This window comes from Lineus longissimus, chromosome 4, assembly GCF_910592395.1.
Source record: "Lineus longissimus chromosome 4, tnLinLong1.2, whole genome shotgun sequence".
NCBI classification, from domain to species: Eukaryota; Metazoa; Nemertea; class Pilidiophora; order Heteronemertea; family Lineidae; genus Lineus; species Lineus longissimus.
The window spans coordinates 6,300,229-6,324,643 of record NC_088311.1 but is presented as its reverse complement, the minus strand read 5'-3'; the positions used below and the strand labels follow the sequence as shown (position 1 = coordinate 6,324,643).

General features: G+C 40.4%; 2 protein-coding genes across 2 annotated transcripts; both read left to right on the top strand.

The window, feature by feature from the left end:
• LOC135485923 (mucin-2-like) lies at nucleotides 1-7,448 on the top strand. Its single transcript, XM_064768310.1, has 10 exons — nucleotides 1-197; nucleotides 827-1,111; nucleotides 1,665-1,817; nucleotides 2,231-2,386; nucleotides 2,608-2,685; nucleotides 3,043-3,309; nucleotides 3,639-3,800; nucleotides 4,117-5,244; nucleotides 5,851-5,932; nucleotides 6,237-7,448. The coding sequence occupies exons 1-10, from the start codon at nucleotides 122-124 to the stop codon at nucleotides 6,361-6,363; spliced, it is 2,514 nt and encodes an 837-aa protein (XP_064624380.1). The 5' UTR covers nucleotides 1-121; the 3' UTR covers nucleotides 6,364-7,448.
• LOC135485922 (endoplasmic reticulum metallopeptidase 1-like) lies at nucleotides 7,304-23,592 on the top strand. The gene is made up of 14 exons (XM_064768309.1): nucleotides 7,304-7,877; nucleotides 8,280-8,407; nucleotides 8,742-8,847; nucleotides 9,246-9,392; nucleotides 10,358-10,450; nucleotides 10,887-11,099; nucleotides 11,570-11,799; nucleotides 12,123-12,306; nucleotides 12,727-12,917; nucleotides 13,160-13,315; nucleotides 13,833-14,029; nucleotides 14,270-14,391; nucleotides 15,350-15,534; nucleotides 21,088-23,592. The coding sequence occupies exons 1-14, from the start codon at nucleotides 7,304-7,306 to the stop codon at nucleotides 21,253-21,255; spliced, it is 2,694 nt and encodes an 897-aa protein (XP_064624379.1). The 3' UTR covers nucleotides 21,256-23,592.
• Nucleotides 23,593-24,415: the final 823 nt, after the last annotated feature.

Genomic DNA, 24,415 nt, shown 5'->3' with positions numbered 1-24,415 from the left:
TGTGACTGGAAAGAAGGCCATTGTGTCAAGTACGTTTTCAAAATGATTTCCCTGGCTGTTATCGAGAGCACTTTAAACAAAAAAATGCTGGCAAAGAATGTAAAAGGATAGACTTAATAAAATGACCATGATGATGCCGAGTTATGTCGTCGTTCTTCTTGTCTTCGCCGGCGTCTCTTCCGCTGCGGACCCATCAGGTATGTCTTGCCCACTATTTTGAATTGGAATTTATGGTCTGATATAAATATGGCAAAGGTTATCATTCGACTTCACAACTTAACCCGCGGTCTATCGCGAGAACCTTTCTGTAGAACTCAAATGAGGCTTCACTCTATCATAAGACAGTTGTACGTCTCCAGCACACCGGTGTAACAGTTTTGAATGTCCTGGGATATTATAAGAGATTCTATTATAATACACTTTCAATCTCTGAGGTATTGAAGGTCTTGGGTTTCTTTAGAATTATACAATAAGCCTTCACCCTTCGATAGTAGACGTATCTTTTCAAGGGGAAACTTAAAACTGTTGTTAATAACACATTATCATTGTCAACTCTTCATAAGTAAGATCTGTCGTCTTCACGTCTGCTTCCGAGTCCAAATCACCTACAAACAACACCAAACCGTGTCCACACGTTCTCGTGTCAAGCAGATCATTTGCTCCATGTTCGTGTTGGAAAAGCTATGTAGCTCAGTTTAGTGTTTTGGTTGATTACAAGACTGGGTGTCGCTAGGTGGTGACTCAATCACAATTGTCTTCGCTGATGGATCGTGAGTAAAACAAATAGCGTTATCATTGTCAACTTCAGCCCCGCGTCTTTTTTCAGCTCCTTGTCCAAATTACCTGACTGCATCTAAACCAGATCTCGTCCATACATTCTCAAGCTCATCTCTATGTTACAACACGGTGCTGGAAAAGACGAAATGGCAGACTGCGCATTCTGTCTGCCGTGTGGCCGGCGGGAACTTGGTAACCATCCATGATAACAGTACCCAGGCAATGCTGTTAGGACAACTTGGTAACATCAATGCTGCTTCGAGCTGGAATTTCTGGATAGGGCTTTACCCCTTAAAGCAATCTTCTGACAACAATCACTTTACTTGGGTAGATGGTAAGCCTATTCGATTGCTGTAAACTCGGCTATATCTCAACCAACTGCCAAATCTGGTGGTTTGATTACATGAATTGCAGCGGTATGCCTATATCCACTCGACATCCGAGCTTAAACAATAACCAGTCTGTACATTTATACATGGCGGGTGGACAGACTATCATGCAGTCTTTGGCAGTTCAGTCAGTCAGAGCCGATTTATCAGTAGTCGTATCGTACAATTTACAAGCACAATCGTCAATCTGTCTTGATTGGGTGTGACTGACGGGAAAATTATTGATCCATCAAACTTATCAACCAGACAACCTTCCACGAGTCAATCTGACCTCAAACAGCCCACACATACGCCTAGACTTTAACTATATACATGTAGTATGTTATCAGGGTTTAAAAATACGATAGACATGTCCGAGGCGAACACGGTAAGTTGTGCCTATCAAATATCAAGGTTTAAAAATGGGATGGACATGTCCGAGCGAACATGGAAGGTTGCGCCTATCAATATCTACATTGAAAACGACAGTGCATTGAAAACGACAGTTCATTTTCACAGGTGGCGATTGTTCATTCAAGCTGCAAGATACGCGGAAGGTTGACTGCGAACCTGACAACGGCGAAGCTTACTGCACTAACACCTCACGATGCTGCTATCAAGAATCGAAAACTGAAGGCGTACCTTGGTGTTACTACCCGACCGTAGAGAGAGGTGAGCGGAACGAAGACAACGATGACAGAATACTCTTTCACACTCGTACTGGTCTTTTCTCACATCACAAGATTAACCTCTCTGACGTATCTCTCAACCGCTAAGTATAGGCAAAGTCACAATTGCAACACCACCGAATATTTAGGAACCTCTTGTGAATGCGCCACCTGATGACAAAAATGTGACAATGGCTAACAAGTTTATCCAGTTGTAGGAGAATCTTCCTTAGTTTTTGTTTACTCCTCGTCTGCCCCCATCACATGATATATCACACTCCGATCTTTCGCAATGGCACTTGTGCTTGCGAGTCTTTTTACACTTGAACCTGGGTATGCAGACGGTTTTGTCAGAAGGAAATTTACACCCGCTTCTAATCCATGGTGACAGGAAAGACTTGCAACCTTTACTTCTAGGACGTCTCCCGTTTGATGATTGGGCTCCCGATGAACCCAGTAGAGACGCGGAAAACTCATGTGCTCTGTTGTGGCATGACCATGGTTGGAAGTGGGATGATCAGAATTGTGATGTGGCACATTTCCACAGCGATATTGGCTACATCTGCCAGTTTGGTAAGATAAAACAGGAGTACTAACACTTTTTTTTCATTCTACCCAGCTGAACATGAACAGCCTCTGGGCACCTAATGAGTAGATGTTTATTCCCTTTATGCTGCGACATGATTCGGAAGAAGGATTTTTCTCGATAAACGGATTCGCTGGTAAAAACTCTAAACTTTGTAAGTTGCTTCAAGAAAACAGTGAAAATAATTTGATTCGGTTTACCTTTGCAGTTATTCCGCCCACCATCTCGACGGCGGAGACAACGACTGCCCTGGCCGTCTCTCCGACGACAAGACCAACGACCGGTGGTAAGTCTTCCGGCAGTGAAAAATCTTTGGTCATGCCGATATGGTATTTGTGTTGATTCGCAATCACTGTCACAGACGCCACAAAAGAGCACAGCAGCAAGTTTCATGGAATCAATGCGAAAAGAAATTGTCCGTCTGTGGGGAGTCGCCGTCGTCTTAAGCGTTTGAGTAGAACACAAAACTTCTGAGCGATTTCAAATCATTTGATCTTTTCAAAGTTATCATTTCAGGCAACGCGATATCCATCGCCAAAATGCCTGCGTTTTCGCATTCTCATTCTCGAATCAAAATCTGAACCTCTCTATTATGTAACTCACTTCCTTGTCTTTATCCCAACCTTTTTTCGGTTTATTTCAGTTTCATGTGAGAAACAAATCTCCACGGCCGTCGATGTAATCGAAGGCAAATCATACTGCTATGATGTTGTCCTCAATGCATTGTCATGGAATGCCGCGTACGAGAAATGCCGGACAGCAGGAGGAAGTCTGGTAGCCATAAAAGACAACATTACGCAGAAGACATTGGTTCAAGAACTTGGTACAATTCCCGCTGCTAAGAACTCGGACTTTTGGGTTGGACTCTACCCGTACAACCATGAGCAGGAATACTTTACTTGGGCAGACGGTAAGACTGACGACTAAGCGTTCCATCTTTTCGTCCTGCTGTCTTGTGATATCCGACCATATGAATAAAATACCCCGAAAGCTCATTTTTGCCCACTGCACGAAAAGTGTCACCGTGGAAATGTCATCCGACTAAAGGAGATTGTTTCGTTGTGACTAACTGTGAGAGTCTATGCACAACACCGTCGGAAATAGCCCAACGAGGCTAAGATATCATACATCTATCATACTCCGGTGCTGTGACATTATAGTGTTGTGAGGCGATTCAACGAATTGAATATTATGTCCGCTTTGTAGAATGTAAGCTACAACTATCAGCCTTTCTTGTAGGGCCAACACAGTGCAGCCCAGATCTTGCCAGCACCATGCGGGTCGACTGTCATAAGCATGACAATGCCGACGAACAGAGCTGTACAAACCTAGGATGCTGCTGGAAGACATTATCGAAAAACGAAACTGGACCCTGGTGTTACTACCCCAGCGTCAATAACGGTATCTGAATGAAATATTCGTCTTCGTAAATTATATTGGGCAAAGATTGACCAAATCGAACATATTGCTTTGGGAGGCACAGAAATTAACTTTTAGTTACAGCTAAAAAACTTTGTTGTGACAACTCAAAAACTTTGAAAAGAAATACGAAGAATACCCTTTGAAAATCTCTCTTTAGTGGAACAGACATCCACTCGTCTGACTCTCCTGGTTTTATGCTCCCTAATTTTACAGTATAAACTACAAAATATCAACCTTGGTGATGAGTAAGGCATCAACTCGGTACCAAGTCATGTTGTCACGACTCTGCTTTCAGGACAACTTCCGTTTGCTGCTTGGGCAACGGACCAACCATCAAAGGATCACAATATCACGGAATTCTGTGTGCTGTTGTGGTCCCCCGCCAGCTGGACATGGGATGACCAGGACTGTGGCAATACCAAAGGGTATATTTGCGAGTTTGTGAAGAAAGATGTTACTAATCTGCCGCCGACAGTTGTTGCGAGTACGGAGATGTCCTCCCCGGCGGGTATTTTAACCACGAGTGCAACGACCACAAGTCAAACGGCAGGTATTATAACAACGAGCCAAACAGTAATTGGTACAGTGTCGAGCCAAATATCAAGTGTTACAGTTCTGGACAAAACACCAAGTCATACTATTGTCCAAACACTAAGCGCTACAAGGCCAAGCAGCAATATTGTTCAAACTCCGAGCCAAACGGAAGGTATTACAACTCCAACTCTTACACCAAGTCTAACCCCAAGTCAAACGTCAAGTCTAACGCCGGGTGTTTTAACCACGAGTGCCACGACCAAAAGTCAAACAACAGGTGTCATTGCACCGAGCCAAACAATAATTGGTACAGTACCGAGCCAAATATCAAGTGTTGCAGTTCTGGACAAAACACCAAGTCATACTCTTGTCCAAACACCAAGCGCTATCCAAGGTTCAAGTGAATCATCCCCCAGTCGTAGTGCTACAACTTCAAGCGCAACACAAAGTGCGGCAATGAGTCCAAGTCTGAAACCAAGTGCTACAAGGCCAAGCAGCAATATTGTTCAAACTCCGAGCCAAACGAAAGGTATAACAACTCCAACTCTTACACCAAGTCAAACGTCAAGCCTAACGCCAAGTGTTACAACTTCAAATCAAACACCGAGTACTGCAGCTTCAACCGGCCATACAACTGGTGTTCTAACTCCAAGCATGACAGCAAGTATTCCAACAGGAAGTGCTACTAGTACCTTTCCAAGCCAAACAGCAAGCGTAACTCCAAGCCAAACAGAAGGTGGTAATGACAGTTCGACATTCAGTGTAACCATGACACCACAGACGCATACGCCACCAACTGATCAAGGGTCGACGAATGGATCGTTCCAAATTAAAACAACCCCCGCAAACGGAACTGTCGTTGATGAGCCGCAGGCGCTGTTGTCACAAGGTAAAGTAAAATCATTGACCGCTTTAAGGTAAAGTTCATAAGGGTAGCATATGAACATAACTTTGGCATGGAAACAGAGGCAGGGTCATGGGCCAATTAATGACCTTATAATTATGCACACTTAAAAAGACCTGGGTCCGGTAGTGAAGAAGTAGAGTAATCAGAAAATATTCCTGGAACAAGCGTGAGGTGTGGAGACCCCCACCGGCGACTTAGAGTAACATAATCTCGGCCGCCCACCTGGCTCTTTTCTTATTTGACAGTCTCAGTCATAGGGGCACTATAGATAGGCAGCAGCAGAGGGGCTAATTTGGCCATCTTCAAGTGCCTAGTAAACACAGTAAAGGGCCTTGGCCATGCAGACTCGGCACTAAATATATTCCTCGCACAATCGTGAATCATTTCGACGTACTGTGAGATGTGAGAGACCCCTATTTGTGACTTTGTGTAACTTTATCTTGCCTGTTTAGCTGCACTGCCTATATTGTCCCTTTAAGAAGAAAAAGCCGGTGTATTGGGGGACGTTTTCTACTACTACACCAGAATGAGATAAGATAACCGGTTTTTATTGAATTGAATTGCTCTTGAACATGATAATTCTTGCAGGTGTCACAATTGGTATCTCCGTGTTGGTTATATTCCTGATTGCCGTCGGTCTGTTTGCAGTAATCTATATGGTCAGGCGAAGGTAAATTGTAAAACCACTTTGCACGCACTTGCTGCCACCACTTTCGTTTTTGATAGGACAATCAATATTGTCCTCTCGGCCCAGTAACTTCTATACTCAGTTATATGGATCTCTTATTTCGGGGCGAAATCATTTTGAGAGAAGCAAACGTGAGCGGCACTACTGACGTTCAAACACAAGTCTTCCCCCACCTGGACACTATTAACCACTGCACCTCTCACAATATTGGTGTGTAATTTTGGAGAAAACTCACTGTCTCCAATCGTTTGTCTTAATACGTTATGTATACTCTTGAACTTTTCAGAATGTTGCAGAAAAAGGAGTACGAGGGACTCGATCATTCGAATGAATTCTCTAATGCTGGTTACGACCCAGTAGACGCAGCGGACGGTGAATTAGATGACCCGGTGAAATTTTTCAACGAAGGCTAAATCACTAATTAAAAGCCGGTACTCTAACAAACATTCCTAAATTCTGGGTGATCGGTGAAGCGTTTGTTTCTCTTATATGGCAGTTCCCCCGACTGTATGGATTTTGGGGCAGTTTTTGTATTTCGATTTGATTTGATTTCGAATGTAATTTTTACGAAAATGATTTTATTGTCGTCTCGTGTCCTCCCTGTGGCTTGTAATAGCTAATATCCCAGTCCCGGGATCCCAGTATGAGCAGACTTGCAATGTCAAAGACTTTGCGGATGCGTCTCCACGTGTTTGTTTTTGCATTCGCATGTTCCACTACTGTCTACATGTATATATTATGTCATTGACAGGTTCCGCAACCCTTGAGCGTCGTGATGAGACCTATCATCGTGATTTTGATTTCACTCCCGATCCAAGGGCCTACTCCTTATCATTTATTCTCAATGATTCACAATAGCCCCATCCCCTCCCCTCACCACAGGGTGCGTATGGACTTAACTTAGAATACATTGTTTTCATCAGTTTTGTTTTCGATATTCTTCACGAATAAAACATACGGCTCAAGAGTGCAAACGATTGTCTTGATGCGAAGGTCGCGGGGCCGCATTTTCAATTAGCTAACTACTGCAAAACCAGGAGCCGTCCCGAATATGACTGATACTACAGCGAGCAGTGCCGTCCGTCCCTAATTTGAATGTCGCGGTGTATGTACGATTGGCATCTGGCCTTTGTTACGTGTGTATTCTACGAAACACTTGATTTATCGTAGGACTATGAATAAGAGGAGTGGACACTCTATCTGGTATTTTTAAAACTACTTATTAGCATCCAGTTCACACTGGGCGTGATGTCACTGAGAAATCTGCCATTTGAAAGTCCCGCTGATTGACAAGGTCACGTGTAATAAAATCGACGTCACGTGGTCAATTAGGCGATATCGCCGTAGGATTTTATGCTGATACTGCTTCCCATAAAAATGGCCTCCACTGTTCGACACCGGCCGAATTTGCCTAAACATGACGATGGGCTGTCAGCTCAAAATGAATCAAATGACAGCAAGAAAGCGACCAAGGATTCTGCTTTGGTCAGGGAATATATGTGGATCGTTATCTTTGCCTTCTTTGCTATGCTTTTTTGCATAGTGCACCACGAAAATGGAAAATTGCCCGAACCACTTGATCTACGGAGCGCCAAACCCGGCATGTTTGTTGCTGAGAGGGCATATCAAGATTTGTTGGCCATCACAAAATGGGGCAAACGAATCGTTGGCTCACCTGCAAATGAAAAGAACACTGTTAAGTACCTGATGGACCAAATTGCCGATATTCAGAAAAAGGCACAATCTGTTCATTGGATTGAGAGCGATCTTCAGACAGTTTCAGGGACGTTCACGTTGCAGTTCCTCGGCGAGTTTTCTAGTTATTATGACCTGGTTAAGAATGTTGTGGTGAGGTTTGGACCAAAGACTGGAGCTGAACATGCCCTGCTTGTCAGTTGTCACTTTGATTCTATTGTTGGAAGCCCAGGTGAGTTGAGTTGATATATTTTGATGGGAGGCCAATGAAGTTGGCCCAAATAATTTCCTTCTGCAGATCTGCAGATCTGCAGTTTGGGGGGGGGGGGATTATAATCATGCCTTTGCCCACAGAACTCATGTAATACAGTGAAATATCATGTTTACAGAAGACTCATGAACTTGAAATGATCAAGATGGTCACAACCATCAGTCACAACCAAGCCTGGAAGACATGTGTGGCACCAATTTACTTATTAGGAACATCATCATGTCAAGAGTTGAAAGCAACTCCCTGGTTAGGTCTGTTGGTTGATTACAGCATAAGACACACCTCATGTAGAATCACAATCTGGGAACAGTCAAAGACATGCTGCAGGAACCACCTACACAATGACACTCTTGTTTTTTTCAGGTGCCAGCGATGATGCTGTTAGCTGTGCACTCATGCTAGAAGCACTGCGGATATTATCTCAAGATGAGCGACCATTCAAGTATAACATTGTTTTTAATTTCAATGGTGCGGAAGAAAATATATTGCAGGTAATGATGATTTACAGATTGGTGCTTAGAGTAGAATGTCGTCGTTTGCAGTCATATTGTCCTGGATAAGAGTGGACAAATTGTGAAGGATGAAAAGCTTTGAGCTGGCTAGGAATTGAGGCATACTGGGCTGTGTACTCTGAAAAGTGCTATAAAAAATCCACATTTTTCATGTAAGAATAAGATTTCTGACTTCATGTTGAATTCATGTACGACACATGCTGTCCAGATTACAGAGGTCAAATTCATTGGAAATGACCAAATTGGTACGAAATGCGGTGTCTTTATAAGAGAGGGTCTCCCTGATGATAATTTTTTTACTTTATTCTGACAGGCTAGCCATGGATTCATTACCAAGCACAAATGGGCTAAGAATATCAGGGCTTTTGTTAATTTGGATTCTGCGGGGTCAGGAGGCAGAGAACTTGTCTTTCAAACTGGTGAGTGATAGGAAGAAGTGAACGATCCCTGTATTGACTCACTGGGAATACCATCAGGACAGTGTCACATGCTCGTTTTAGGACTTCAAATTACCACAATCAACAGAAAATGAAATATATTCCCAGATTCTCATTGGATGCATAACCAGACATAAAATCTGGAATTTTCTGCCGATTCAAAGTAATAAGTGAGTGATCCATCAAAATGGGATGAAGATCGGCCCTGAATCATCTGAAGTCCTACTATAATGATAGATAACTTCAAATCTGCTGTCTCAATGTGGCTAGATTTTGCCAACTAGAATTAAACAAAATTAAATGTTGTGTTATCATATTGATAATACCGGGTATGTGTTTAACCTGGCTCATCCTTCTTAATGTGTATCCTCTTGTTAAAGGTCCAGAGAACCCTTGGCTTGTCAAAGCATATGCTGAAGCCGCCGTCTATCCGTATGCCTCAATCGTTGGCCAGGAGATATTTCAGAGTGGCTTCATCCCCTCCGATACGGACTTCAGAATCTATAGAGATTTTGGCAACATTCCAGGTGAGGGTAGAGTTCTTTTTATGCATAGCTGTGATTTCTTCTTGTTGGCACCCACTTTAAAGGCTTATGACGTTTTTGGTGCCTGGTGTCTCTGTGTTCATTGCAGGTTTCATACTTAGCTCATACATGTATGGAAACATTGCCCTGCTCTTGCCTTGACTCTCAGTCTTGGAGGACATTCTGTTTCATTCATGTCTCAATCAAAAGACGATTATCAAAAGTGTAAAACTGAATGATTGGTACCTCCAGAGAAACTGTCAGCGTTGCCGTTGGACAAGAGGTCATTCCTGAATCCGATTAAACAAATTGGAGGAAAGACTGTTTTATCTCCCGTAGACAGCCTTCGTGACTGGAGATAATAACAAGTAGGCCTATATATCGACCGGTTGTATGTGAAGCCATAAACCAAAGGATGAATATGTTTTGTGATTCAACTCTTTGAAATACATGACTTGTATGATGTTTATGACTTGTTAAGAGCCACTTTTTATAAGAATCTGGTGGATTTCTATTAGAGGGTGATATATGACCGTCTCAGATTTGGACCTCTAAAAAAATAGCTTTTGAAGTTGAAATGTCTCAATGCGTCAATGACTGCCCAGATGTCAGTCTATGGCCTAATCAATCACTGGTCACAAGGAGACCTGTTGACAGTGGATTTGAGGATTCTGATATAGCCATCAATGCACTACAGCGCCTATTCACTAAGAGCGCTATGTCAATGTAGACAATTTAAATTTCATCAGAAGAAAATCTCTTGATTCGCAAAAATATTCTGTCGCAGATATATATATATATCATTCGAAAATTTTATGCTGCGAAAATTTTCCGTTCTATACACTACAGTGTATACTCCTCAACGAAGCTCAGTTAGTTTGTGTCTGCACTGAGTGTGACCAGTAAATGCTCAGCATCAGTTATACATTTCCACTGGATAGCAGCTCAAAGTGCCCTTATAATTACAGGTATTGACATAGCCTACATCAACAATGGTTATGTTTATCATACAGAATTCGATACCGCTGACAGGATTCCTAAAGGATGCCTTCAACGAGGAGGTAAAGAGTAATGAAACAATAACTAATCTTTCAAACTTAGACTAGAGTTCACCTTGAAGTTGCGACTAAATCTGCTATATCTCCACAACCATTTATTAGAACCTCTCTATGATGGTTTGCCTCAGGTAAAATTAACTGGCATTGAGACCAAATTTGTAGCCTTAATCATGAAAAGGCAAATTTGGGAAAAGACACAATCGGGTCATGAAGCCATTACTTCTATTCTAAAATGATGTACACCAGGCAGTATGCCTTGATGCCAGTCGAGTTTTCTCTGTATGGTTACAGAGTATTATGATGGTAGTGTGTACTACCAAGCCATTTTTGTTGTATTTGTGAACTAGAGGAACAATGCTGAACCTCACAAATCACACATTTGGGACATGTGAACAAAATATTTCAAAAAACAAACTCCATTGCACTTTTCTCTATTTAGGTGAAAATCTCTTGGCTTTGGTCAAAAGACTTGCAAGCTCTCCCAAGCTGGAAGACCCCAAAAATGAGGCAAAGGGAAATATGGTGTTCTATGATATCCTTGGCAAGTTCCTCATTATGTACCCAGACAGAGTTGGCCGATTCGTCAATTACATCACCGCGATCATCGTTTTCATTGGCATTGCTAAAAAAACAGCTGGATTTAGGACAAACGGTAAGAGTGGCTGAATTTTTTTATTCAAATCTGTTTTCTGTATAGACCCTTTTTTCCCAGATGAAGAAATCTCCCCATAATGTGACATCATTTCTTCCAACATGGCCGAGGTGATTTTTGGTGCCGAGATGTTCACCCCTTGAACGGCCAATTTAAATGCCGGATGAATTTCATGTGGCAATATTTCAGCACATAAATTTGGCAAGTTGTAATTTATCTTGATGGTGTCTCATAGGTAAACAGTATTAAAAAAACTCATGATGGGATCTACTTTCTCTTCTTTTATCTTTGATCAATACATCTGCTTCTATTTTCAATGAAAATCACTTTCCATTGTTAGATTTCAATCAGTCCATCATTGAGATATCAAGGATACTATAAAGTGCCATTATTTTGTCTTTGTATCAGGAAAACATTTCGTATTCCAATCAACATCAAATGATTGTTTTGTCCGTCTGCTTTTCCTCCAGGCCTGACAGGAACCACGTACCTCAGCAATCTCGTAAAAGCCGTTGTTGTAATGTTCATTGCTTGGATTGCTACGTTACTTGGCGTGGTTTTGGTGGCACTACTTCTGATCGCAATGGGGAGGCGAATGTCTTGGTATACGCATACTTTCAATGTCATTGGTCTGTACATCATCCCTGCTGTCATGGCAAATCTCACGGTACATATAGTCGCCAAAAAATATCTTTATAAGGTGAGAAACTTTATCTTCAGGCTTTAGTCACCTTCTTCATCATCTGCTTTAGGCTTGGATGGTATCACTTCATTTAAGTACTAATTATGGCCTAAGGCATCCATTTCCCACTTTGGTTTACTTGCTTTCCCTGAACCGTTGAACGCTTTGGTTTTTACACAGACCCAGTTGGAAAGAATCAGATTTTGCCTATCAGTGAAGTGACCTGCTCATAGTCACAAGTGACATGATATTTTCAGAATTGAAAATTAAGAAATATTTTGCAATTGCAAGTAATAGAGAACAGATCATTGCCCTTTACATGTGTATGTATTTTCTTTCAGAGATTTGGTAATATGTGGCATATAGAGGGATTATACTTCGATGCTAATTTGGTGATCATGGCAACCATAATGACTGTGATGACATATGCAGAGATTGGTTCAGCTTTTCTTGTGCTTCTCCTTGTACTCCTTCCATTAATGATAAAAGACAGGGGTGTCAAGATTTGGGGTTTACGATATCAGGGTAGGTACTTTAAGGCCTTAACTAAGGGCATCTTGTGCAACTTTTGCGCTAAATTTTCCTTGATTTGTCCTTTGGTACTGTTGATCAAATGATAAGTCAAGATGTTGTTGACAGATGTGCGACATCACTTTTGCAGAATCGATTGAATTTTCAAATTTTTGCCAATACAAAACTTAGAAATATACTTTACCTATTAATTTGAAACAGATTATTGCAATCATAGGGGTTCTCTTCATTCTGGTGGAACGTGTACCTGCTGATATATGATAAAGCAGTTCTCTAGGACTACGTTTTGACATTTTGAATCCAGCATTGGTACTCATCTCAGACATAAGTTTGATTCTGTTGGCACTTTGAAATTACAGTCTCTAATCAGGGTCCTTATCATCACTTTTCAGTTGGTCTCATCTATATTTTCAGATGCAAGGGTCATGTACATAGTGATTCATCTCCTATCTCAAGCATTCCCAAGCCTCGCCATCTCATATCTCATCTATAATGTCTATGTGTTATTTGTCCCACTGATGGGTCGGGTTGGTACAGAGATCAACACAGATATATTCATAGGGTTGGTCAATGCTGGTGTGGTTATCATTCATATGAGTTATCAGGTAAGGAAAGCTGTTTTTCTTTGTGGTGTTTCTCCAGGGTTGTGACTGTCTCCAAACTAGATGCACCAGCACACATGATATAACCCTAAAATTTGATTAAAAGCTGACTGGAACCAAATTCGTCCAGAATAAGTAGGAGAGAAAAAATAACAGCTCAGCTCCTTTAATCAGCTCATACTTTCGTAGACTGGTGTATTATTTTCAGGGTTTTTTTTCATTAACATATTATGTATTTTTTCCAGTCAAGTGTCGTGTACGTCACAAGGTCCATGAAGCGCACCCTTTTGTGTCTTGGTAGCATCTTCTTGGCAACATTCATTGTTGTCTTATTCACACCGTTGGGCTTTCCGTACCGGTACGACCTGGCCGGTCCAACAACCCAGCGACATGTTGTTTCAGTGAGTATAACGGTCACACTGTTGGGTTTCTATGTGGGTAAACCTGGCCGGTTTCGTTGCAATTGCTTGTTTATCATACTGTAGCACACATCATAAACGCCCTCATTTACTCTTCGTAGAGCTTGCACCTCATGGGCCTTTATAGGTCTGACTATTGTAGACTTTCAATAAGAACTTAGAAACACCACTAGCAGGGAACTCCTCCTTTCCGAAACTATGTCTATAGGATGTAGATGATCTAAACAAACTCTTGTGTCATATTCAAACATCTCTCGAAACAAACTCCTTAGTCCTTGGTCGAACATTCGCCACTTTAGCACCTCAACTGTGGAACTCTCTTTCCCCCACCCTGAGAGCTACATCGGATGTCTCAACCTTTCGCAAAGAACTCAAGACCCTTCTTTTCAATAGAGCTCACCAGCGCCGGTGAACATTTGTTTTCAAGTGATACAGGCGCTTTACAAATAATAATTTATTTATTATTATATTGTTTATCAGTCCTTTTCTTATTTTTCAGCATATTGAACGTCACTTCTACAACAAAGAAGGAGAGGTGACGAAGACAGATTCGGGCATGTGGTTCATCCCGTTTGATGCTGTCGGCACAGAGGCATTAATTCCATACCTCAAAGAGTTGGAGGGTGCAAAACCACATGAATGTGATGGCCCTTATTGTGGAATGCCATATTTATTACCAATGCTCACAATGATGAGGTAGGTCCATATCCCTCTGAAGTTATTGACTATGCCCAATTAACATTTTTAGAATAGAAATTAACAACCATTTCCTTTGATGACCCTTTATGAATTCAATAATGCTTGTGGTGATTTAAAAAATGATGAAGAGGCTTTGGAGTGATAGTATATTACATAACTTAAGAAGGTTTTATCCTTGTTATTGTTTTCCTTTACTCTACACTTCTTGTTTTTCACATTGAATTTCTCTTTTTCTAGGAAAACTTGGTATGTTCCTGGTCCAAAATTAACCATCCCTCCAGAAAAACGCGTTATTGTCAAACTCACCGATAGAAAATTCTTGGAAGGCAATAAGCAGCTACTCAAGTTGGCAGTTACAGGTAGGTTGGATAAACATCTACGTTATTTTTGATGTCTGACATTTCAATCCGACAGGTGTACGTGTAGTTCCCATTCAGATTCATAGATGTAGTCCGTAATCACTCTTCAGTAATGAATACTGGTAGCGCAGACGACACATATAGTTTTACGACACACAATAGATGGCAGTATATGTGCATGTCATCATATGTAAATTTCGCATTCCGTTCACGCCTATCTTCAAGCGTTGTCAAGTATGCTTGTCGTTTGGAATCGAAATTTATTATGATATTAATTTACATGTCGCCCGTGTGTGTTGTAGTGCCACTTTAATTCTTCTCGGCTTGTCGGCCACTGTTAGTGTACATGCGGTACAATTGAACATCCAATGGCGGACACTTTTGTTGGCAGGACACCTTCTCTATTAAAAAGACTGTGGCTGTCCTAAATGGGTTGTTTCTATACTATTTGACCTCTGTAATCAGGACACCTCCTTTAAGGACAGCATATTTAGTCCCATGGGTGTCTGTAATAGAGAGGTTCTATACAGTACTCGATACGGTGTGATGCATGAGCTAAGTGTGTTGTGCTTGAAGGAAAAATTAGAAAAAATGGGTCATCTTGTAACAGATCTGCACACTCACATGTGCACTTGATGCAGCGAACCTGGGAGTTTCAATTAGCAGGAGTCCTGAAGTTTGGTTCCACAAATGGTCTTTTTGTGGCACCAAGTCATCAGAAAAGCCTGAATGTGAGCCATACTGTAACTGGCCACGTATTCTGAGCAGTTTTGGAGACAGGTTGCTTAAGCTGAATCTATTGAGGTATGCTCAGTGGTAAAATCTATGCAACCTATCATCACACCAAGCCCAACACTAAGCACATTTGTAATTTGATATGATAAAGCCCCTATTAACAGAAAAATAATAGTTGGTCAAATAGTTGATAAAGACATTGTCATATTTTGTCTTCTTCCAGGCCCTGATCACATCGGCATAGTTTTCGAGGTTAGAGAAGGCGTGAATATCACCAAGTGGTCTATCGGGAATGGCCACCCGCATCCAACCAAAGTTCCTGCCGAGATCAAGAGAGACACCTACTGGGTTTACTATTCCTATGGAACGAAGCCCTCCAAACCTTGGGAGTTTTGGGTCGAACTGCAGGTGAGAAGCAAATTGTGGGGGCCATTTATGGCGAGTACAGTGCTCAATGGCAATGCCTGGTTGTCATGAGGTTTCGTTCAGAAATATTTTGCCTCTTACAAACCCAGCCTATTCTTGTCTGATTGCTAGATGTAGAATATCATGAAATGGTTGGTGGTCGACCGCAGCAACTGTTAGGTTAAACAAGGGTAATTGCATGTTAACAAGAACTCCAGAGAGTAAGCCAGACCCCTTGAGAATATCACCTTTCTTCCATAGTGTTTAGTACATAGCTGCAATTACTCGATCGTGGTCCAGAAATTCCACCATCTACATGTACTTTCGTAAAATATTGGGTAATTGAAGGGTATAAATTTCAATACTGTTTGAGCCACTGTGCATTTGCACCAGATCTGGAAGAATGAAAATTCCATATTTGATGATAAAAAAGGCAGACTTACAACCTGTAGGGTTAATATCACCATGGAAATTGCACTTGAGATCTGTTAGTTCCATTTCGTGCGTTCATCAAATAACTCATTAGGATTCTCCAAGAACCTGCAAATCTGGCAGAGAGTGTGCATGGGATACCAAATGCATTGTTCCCCAACCCCCTAAAAGTATCGATTACAACTTCAGCTCAGTGCACCAATCATCAACTAGTCATTAAAATATTCCATTGCTATTGTTTTCGTGTTTGTATGCTTGGTGACCCTTCATTAGCTCCTCTCAATTAGTCGTTATGCAGCGAGTTCATCTCGTACAAGAATTCTAATGATTCATAACATGCTGCTTTCCATCTGTTTGATAATTTCTACATCATTTGGGACAAAATGCTGTAGAGAGTGTCCCAAAAAGAATGCAGTTTGATCTTTTCAATTTTATGGAAACTTCGGGTTGTCTTTAAATGACGGTCTCCATTGCTTATGCATGCAAATAAGTGGTTTTGAAAATGAGGTTGCTAAAAAGCTGCACTTAGCCTCAATTGGTCCACTTCATACCATATTCAGATATTTCAATTTGTGTTACAATTTTTACGTTTTATTGAAATGGGTCCTGAATATTTGCCATTTCTGATGTGGCCTAAAAAAGTGTAAATGCTTTCCAGTGCGCATAAGTGAAAGAGTTTGAACTACAGTTGTCCAATTTGCACTGCTGGAAAATAGACCAAAATACTAATAATAGCATGAATAAAACGTTTCACCCCTCTTCTATAGTCTTTTTCACGAGAAAATGTCACTCGTATTTTTGGTGATTTCACGCAGAAACTGCAGCAGTCGAACAGAACGTTAAAGTTCATCTGAAAAAAAGTGCAAATAACGTGTGAAAAAGATATCTTAAAGTACACGAATAATGGATTTTTTTCTTTCTGTGCAGAATACGCAATGTTGCTGTTTACTGTTGCCAAGCAGACATATATAAAATTATCCCAAACATTCAGGACAATTCCAGATTGTTCCAGTTCCAGTTCTATTCATAAGCAAACTTGGGCAGCTGCAGCGCCTCATTTATGCTGAAATAGTATTCCTCATAAGCTCGGTTCCTATAGTAGGTGGCACTGTGAGCCAATCTGGGGGTCCTGCTTCTTCCTACAATAAAAAAAACCGCATTTGTTTCGTATTAGATTCTGATAATACCACTTTATGTCGTTTTTCAAAGTGCTGAATATTATAAAGATGTAGTGTCTTGTAACTTTGAAGCCGGGAATATCCAAAGAAAATGGGTGGATCAGAATGACAGTCGCACATGTGCATTGATTCATCGATGTGCTGGGTTCCTGAATATTTACATGCGCCCACTCACGATTGTAGCTGCACCATCCGAGCGAAACGTGTACATATTCCTGAATTGGTAAGCTTTAATGAGCCCCAGGTATAGGGGTAAGCTGGAAGTAGTGCCAGCTCGAGTAGAGACAAGTGAGAACAGATTTTGTCGAGTATACTCTAGGATGTACGCATTTCGCTTTGTCTATTGACTCTGCATTGCTGGAATTCATGACAATCGGCCACTTAGGCCGTTTATTAATGCAGTATTCCCCAGGTGTCTGAAACTCGATTGCACAAACATGTACACTTACCTTAAACAAAATGTTTAAGGGTTTCTGATTATGAATATGATAAATTTGCAGTTACGCTTATGGCGTGGTCTTTTTACAGATATTTTGAGTATTGAGTTGAGCGTCATTAAGGAACAATTTTAGCTCTAAAGAAAGGAGATTATAAACCATTTTTGTCCAGCCTTGTCTTGCCTTGCCTTATTAACATCAGCAGAGAAAGGACTCGAGAAGGCACCTTGGTCCTCTCTTCCAATACAATTAGGGCCTCCCACCTCAACTGTATACAGCTTGACCCTCTTCACATGCAACATTTATTTAGTCTGACCTCGCTCTCTCAAAACCTAAAATACCCAAACCCACTTATTCTGCGCTATATCTGCCTCTTTCAAGCCAATTCATCAAAATGCAGATCACTTTCCTCTAATGTAAACAAGCCACCTTATACAAAAGATATTTTCGGAGAACAAATATGGATCTGCCGAATATTCGTTTGCGCTTCATTGAGGTGACCTAAATGGAAAGTTGAAACCACCCCAGGGGGGGTGTTCCTTTACCAGCATACTGCAGAAATCTGTCGGCCAGAATGAACATTTGGTGCCTTTTTGAAACTTTCTTTCGAGAAAGAAGTATTGGCAATTTTTTTATGAAGAAAACCTGCATGGTTTGTGCAATGTAAGTCAGAACACTTTGAAAAAAAGAAAAATTCTGGTGACAGTGATTCTGGTAATAATTTCTCTTACAATTCCCAGTTGAATATTGCAGCCAAATCATTTTCCAATTCGAAATTGGCCAGTTATGTCGTGGCAGTAGAGCCAACCCTGTTCTTCAGATTTGTAATCTGAACTGGAGGTTATTGGACAAAAAAAAACTAGACCAAAAGTATCATGAGAAAAGGTTGGCAGGACAAACGCTGACCATCTGAAATGCAGTTTTTGGGCCTAGTAATCCATTACCACTGCAACAGCAAGCGCAAATCCACTTGTCAACTCCTTGCTGATCAAGGCATTAGAATGTTGATGTTACCTTCAGGTCAATATTGTAAGTCAACATGATCAATCATGTCCAGCAAGGTTTGATGGCATGGCCAAGAGGTTGCCTTAACCATAATACTACTTGATCCTATCTGTACACTATGAAGGATCAGGCCGACTAGCATGAAATCTTATCGGAAATGGCGCAAATGTTTGTTGGGGTTAATTCTTCTTCTAATGCATTCACCCAGTGTTGCATGCCAAAATACCAGTAGTAGGATGCCAATTGCGATTTTTGCCTCACTGACCCTCCTATTCAGGGGTCAGACTCAGAGTTCATCCCAAAATGATAGCACATGCAATCTCGATTTAAGACCCAAAAAGTTATCTTTTTCATTCATTTGTAGTTGTGTGTGACTTATTTTTGGCCTGTACTACCATAATAGACTTTTTCTGAAACTTTGACCCGGGCCAGTCGTCAAGAAAGGAGGAGTCATTTTCACTAAGATGCATCTGGCTTGCCCTGGCTGGCACAGGTATCGACAAAGTGACATGCCCAGGGTCACAAGTTTTCTTGGCCTGTTACATTAGAAATTGAATTAGTCTGATCACAATTGAAGTAAGATTGAGCTTCGCTTTGTCTGAGAGTATAAATACCCGCAGTTCATTCATCAAATGCATGACAGTGAAAGTGAATATAGGAATAATAAATATTTATCAAGTTTCATATTTCTTGCTGAGAACTGTTCTGAATATAGAATAATGGCATTAACAAATAGAATGTTTAAAATGAAGTGAATGTTTATCGGGTTGCCTGGGTAACCATTTCACTGGGATATACTGTGGGGCAGAACAATAGATTAACCTGGTGCTAAAGAAGGGAAATTAAGGTTTCGAAAATGATCAATCAGATGATTGATATCGCAAGGTAGAACCAAAAATAAGTAAGGCAAACTTCTGAAAGTTGAAGGTTTTCGCAAGTAGGATTGGCCCTAAATTGCCAAAATTGAGACACCAGTTGACTCACAACTGTTTGCTAGTTTGGCCATGTCTTTTCTCCACACTAGGGCATCATCATCAATAGCACCACATTGAACCATCATCATCAGCATCATGATGCATTTTCGCCAAGTTCTTGCATGTCTTGACCTTTGGTATCTCTAGTCTTGTGTCGCCTTGACTCAAAACTACTTATCAGAGAAGTGCATGCGTTGGGTCTGTACTTTTGCATATTGATTGTGTCTACGACTTCCTCCTTGAGTTGGTTTGAACTGATCTGAACTCGTGCCAACCATTGGACATGTCGGATGTCCTATGCTGTGTATTCTGCTGTCTGTCCCAAACGTCTGTATGTACAACAGCCTCTTGAGCACTCCTAGCATTGGTCTCGTCATAGAGCCGACTGCAAATCTGCGCTAACATCAGTTCTGTCCTTGAAGTTGCTAGAAGCGACAGCCAGGGACAAAACAAATGATGGCCAACTTGAACTAGTTTCTGCTGTCCACCTTGGTATTCTGCAGTATTTGGCTCAACAAGAGGAGGATTTTTCATGACCAGTACTGCATCCAAATGGTGGCATTGTCGGCCATCTTGAATTTGGCTCAATTGACAAACTAAATGACACAAATTGTTTTGTGGTTTGTAGTCACCTGATGGTTATTGCAATCGAATCTGATCTCAAGTTAACTTCTGCATCAGTTGGTCAATTATGACTTCCTGATAACTTAGAAGTCTTTATCCGTGTATATGGTTCTGCATTATTTGGTAAAAATCCCTACTCCAGAGTCGGATTATTCATCAGCTCTGTAAACTCGCTTCTAATTGAAAGTAAACACCCAATCTACAGTAGAGTTTACTTTGTTGCACAATTTTTATTGATTGTCAGTTGTACTGCTGTTCCTTTGCTAGAAGCTATAGGCTCAACTTTTCAGTCTTTGATTTATTGGGTCTTGGGCCTCTGATTAGGTTTTCGTTCGGGGTCGTACATCAGGCACTGGCGGACACACATTCCCCCCTCTCCCACTTTATGCCAAAATAGGTTCAAAATGAAATGTACAGGTATATGTAACTGACCCCTTTCAAAATTCTCATCCCTCTCCTCAGATATACTTAGAGTGTGGTTCCTTATAAACTGAATTTTCATTTCGCCTTATAATAAAACTACTTGGGTTGTATGTTGAATATAATCATCAGGACCACTGGTCAAACATAGTTCAGACACTTCTCTTCAAATATTTCCCGCCCACGCACAGAAGAGAAAATGTTGGTTCATCTAGTGGATGTCATTTAATCAGGGTGGTTTATAGGATTTTGATCATTGGTGGTGGGGAGGACGCAACTGTTGGCCATTTCTTGTACCAAATCTGCATGAGAAACTAGTTTTTCTGCGATGTTTGGAGGACCAGGCACGCCTCCCTGCCCCCTCTAAATTCTCTAAGTTCAAAGAACTACTTTCACAAAGCAAGAAACATCCAAGTATAAAACAGTCATGCAGGCTGTCAAAGCTACTTTTTTTTGAAAATGTGGTTTGTTTCTTGTATTTTTCAGACAACATCAAGCAGCAAGGATGAACCAGTGATGGAGATATCTTTCTCTGGCCAATTCCTACACGGTGAATACGAGGTGACCGACTTCCACAAAACCTTTGAAGACCGAATTCCAAAATGGGTCAGCCCATTGTTCTGGTCTTCAACATATGATGTTTACACCTACTAGACATGGAAAAGGGGCAATTTTATTTTCAATTGAAAAGTTTCACCCCAGTTTATCATACTTAGACTGTTTATAGTACTTTAGACGTATTGTTGCAAAATTCACACCTGAATTTCAGGAACACTTTTATATTAAAGTATACAGTATTATTCACCTGACTAGGCATACTTCTGAATTTCTGCATTTCTTCTTGCACGAACAATGTTACACTCCCAAGGCTGCCTGTTTCACTCTTAAAGTATTAAACAATTATGATGAAAATAATAACTACTGTGATCATTTATCCATGGTTAGGAGTTACTTCATGACGATTTGACATCCAGGTAGACAGCTTTCCTAAGTCCGAACTCCCGAGTGCTTTTAGCAGTAAGTCCACTGGTTCCATATATATGCATATGTGTCACCCCGGTAGTCATTAGGTAAGAGGGGTTAGCAACTTCTTGCGTCATTAGACATCATAAAACCAAACTTTAGCCTCACTTCATGGAGACTGGCAGCATTAGGTTAGTAAACCTCCATAAGTTGAAGGTGTTTCACTCCTTTCCCTTATATCTCTTTAAGGCCTACTTCATTTGTCAAAAAAAATTGAATTTGAATTTGAATTTGAACAAATTTTAGTTGTGTAAATTATATGCACAGAAGGTAAACTTCAATATATTCCAATTCCCATTGTGTAAACTAGGACTTGTAGCATGAGTATGCCTGCATGTGAAATCCTTGAGATAACCAAGAACAATGTAAGTTTTTTGTACAATGTATTAATGTATGTGCTTTATTTTATGTTTTAAATGTTTTATTCGGATCAACGAAGCATTTGTATTGTGTTGAAAAAGAGTTGATTTTTGGCCATGTATTTGGTGAAGACTGATAATGAAGAATTGATAGATTAACAGGTACTGTAAACTCATTTGTTTTCATGATTTCTTGCTAGAGGGCTTACGACTTATATTACTACCGGTACTAACATGAAGGTCCACACTAAGGGCCATTAGTATTGAAGGGTTCACAGTTGATAGATAGATATAGAAAAGTACTATATACTGACAGGTGATTAAGCAGATAGTGTATGAGGGCTGCAAGTGTTTTAAAATTCAATCCCCAATCATTCCAGAAACATGTTCATATCTGTCTGTGATATTGTTTTTGATATCTTGCATGTACAGTCTTGATCATATTAAAGAGACACAATAACTTGAAATACATGGTGATGTATTGGTGTCACACTGTCAAAAAAAAGGTAGGAAATAGTACCATAGACTTTTTAACTTGGTTTAGGCTGTACTGGTTTTATTTCATGATCTCAGTTTATTTCTTTGCATTATATCAAATGCATAATAACATTTGTTAAACTGCAGCAGGTTCTGACTGACTGGTTACCTTGAGCAATGATATTTAGTGTAGTGAACTGAAATGAATAAAACAATTGAAAAGTGTCTGTTTTAAGGTGTTGGTTTGTCAAATTCTGATTTTGGTGTTTTTTGGGCCAGATTCTTTCATTTGATTTATATCATGATATTAGTGAAGTAAAAGAAGAATTTTAAATGTGTGAGATGTGTGTATTTGGCCTTTTTTAATGGAAATCTTTTTCACATTTTTACTATCGGACATTTTCTAGAATAAATATTGACCCCTGACCTAAGAAAAATCATGTTGTTGTGAACATGGTACACTATATGTGAACTCGTTACTCAGGATCACTATTTTTTGTGAAATAAAACAAATGATGCTGTATTTTCTTTAATAACACAAAGTATTACACAATTCGTCTCAAAGGGACTCTTATGTCAAGACAAGCATCTAACCTGGTATAGATTTACAATTATCGTAATGTTGTTGGGTGATTTGCATTCTGTATATTGGGTAAGATTCTGGCACCCCTGGAGTTGGTCAGGCAAAGTATTTCATGGCCTGACTGACATAAGAGTCCCTTCAACATTTCTCTAGATGTTCACTGTGTGTGACTATGCGGCTTATTCCTAACTAAATGCTCATCACAGTTGAGGTGAGAACATTAAATGCAAAATGCTCAATAATGATAAAAAATGATAAACAACACATTCATATAGCACAATTTTGAGAAGGGCAGCAAACCATTCAGACTTCTGGACTTTTGTAAAAAAGTAATATTTTCAAGTGTCCCCAATGTGGGTTTACATGTTTGTCTGCTTTAAGTGGAAATTCAAATAACTTTGGTTACTTACAAAAAGTAATCAGAAAGGGATGTTAACCTAAATATGTTACCTTTGGTGGTTTGAACATTTTGCATCTAAACTCTTCTCTTGTCCTGTTCTGCAACTTTTTGCTTCCCTTTACATACTCCACTGACAAATTAAACTTCATGTTTGTAAAACAAGTGTTAAGTCTTTTTCATTTAGTTCTGTTGTTTACTGTGTTGCACTGTGAGTGAGAGTAGCGGTATGTCTCATTATGTTCACAGTCAACACTGCTCCAAGTTTTTTAGGATATTTTCAAATGACTTTTACTGTCACTGAGTCTTAGTATCTGATGGGATTTGGTCGTTTTCATTCCTGCAATAACTATAGCAATAATCTAGCAAATTATACATGTATTTTGAAATGCACTCTGGATTTAAAGGTGTCATCATTGCACATTATTCTTGGGAGGTCACCGTGGACAATGAGGTGAGTATCGGCGCCATTTCACATAGGCAACAACTTTGGACAGGTTAAGTTTACAAGACTGACACACTTTCATTAGCTGATTATGCAGAGCTCTGTTCACAAACTGAAGTAACCTTCAACATAAAACCGAGTTTTGAGCCTACATGTAGCCTAGCAGACGTTGCTTAGAGGGACACTCAACCCTGTGCAAATTTGGAAAACACAAAATGTTTGCTCCGAGAGGAACAGCCATATTGTGTTTCGTGGTCGCTAGGCGATAACACGGCCTTCATCCGCCTCTTCAAATACAGCCTAATGATTCTCCAATCGACTGAATCTGCGAAGTGGTCTCTGCAGGCAGAAAAAGACAGAGAACATGGAAGTTGCAATAATATAGTCCTGCACGCCGGCCAAAGCCTGGTTCAGAATCTGGTCTACAACCGAGAAAGAAACACATCGACTTCTATAATATTGATAAAATGGCCTACACTTTCTGAGATCTGAGGACAGCGAGACCACTTTAAGCCTTGTAAGTCATCACG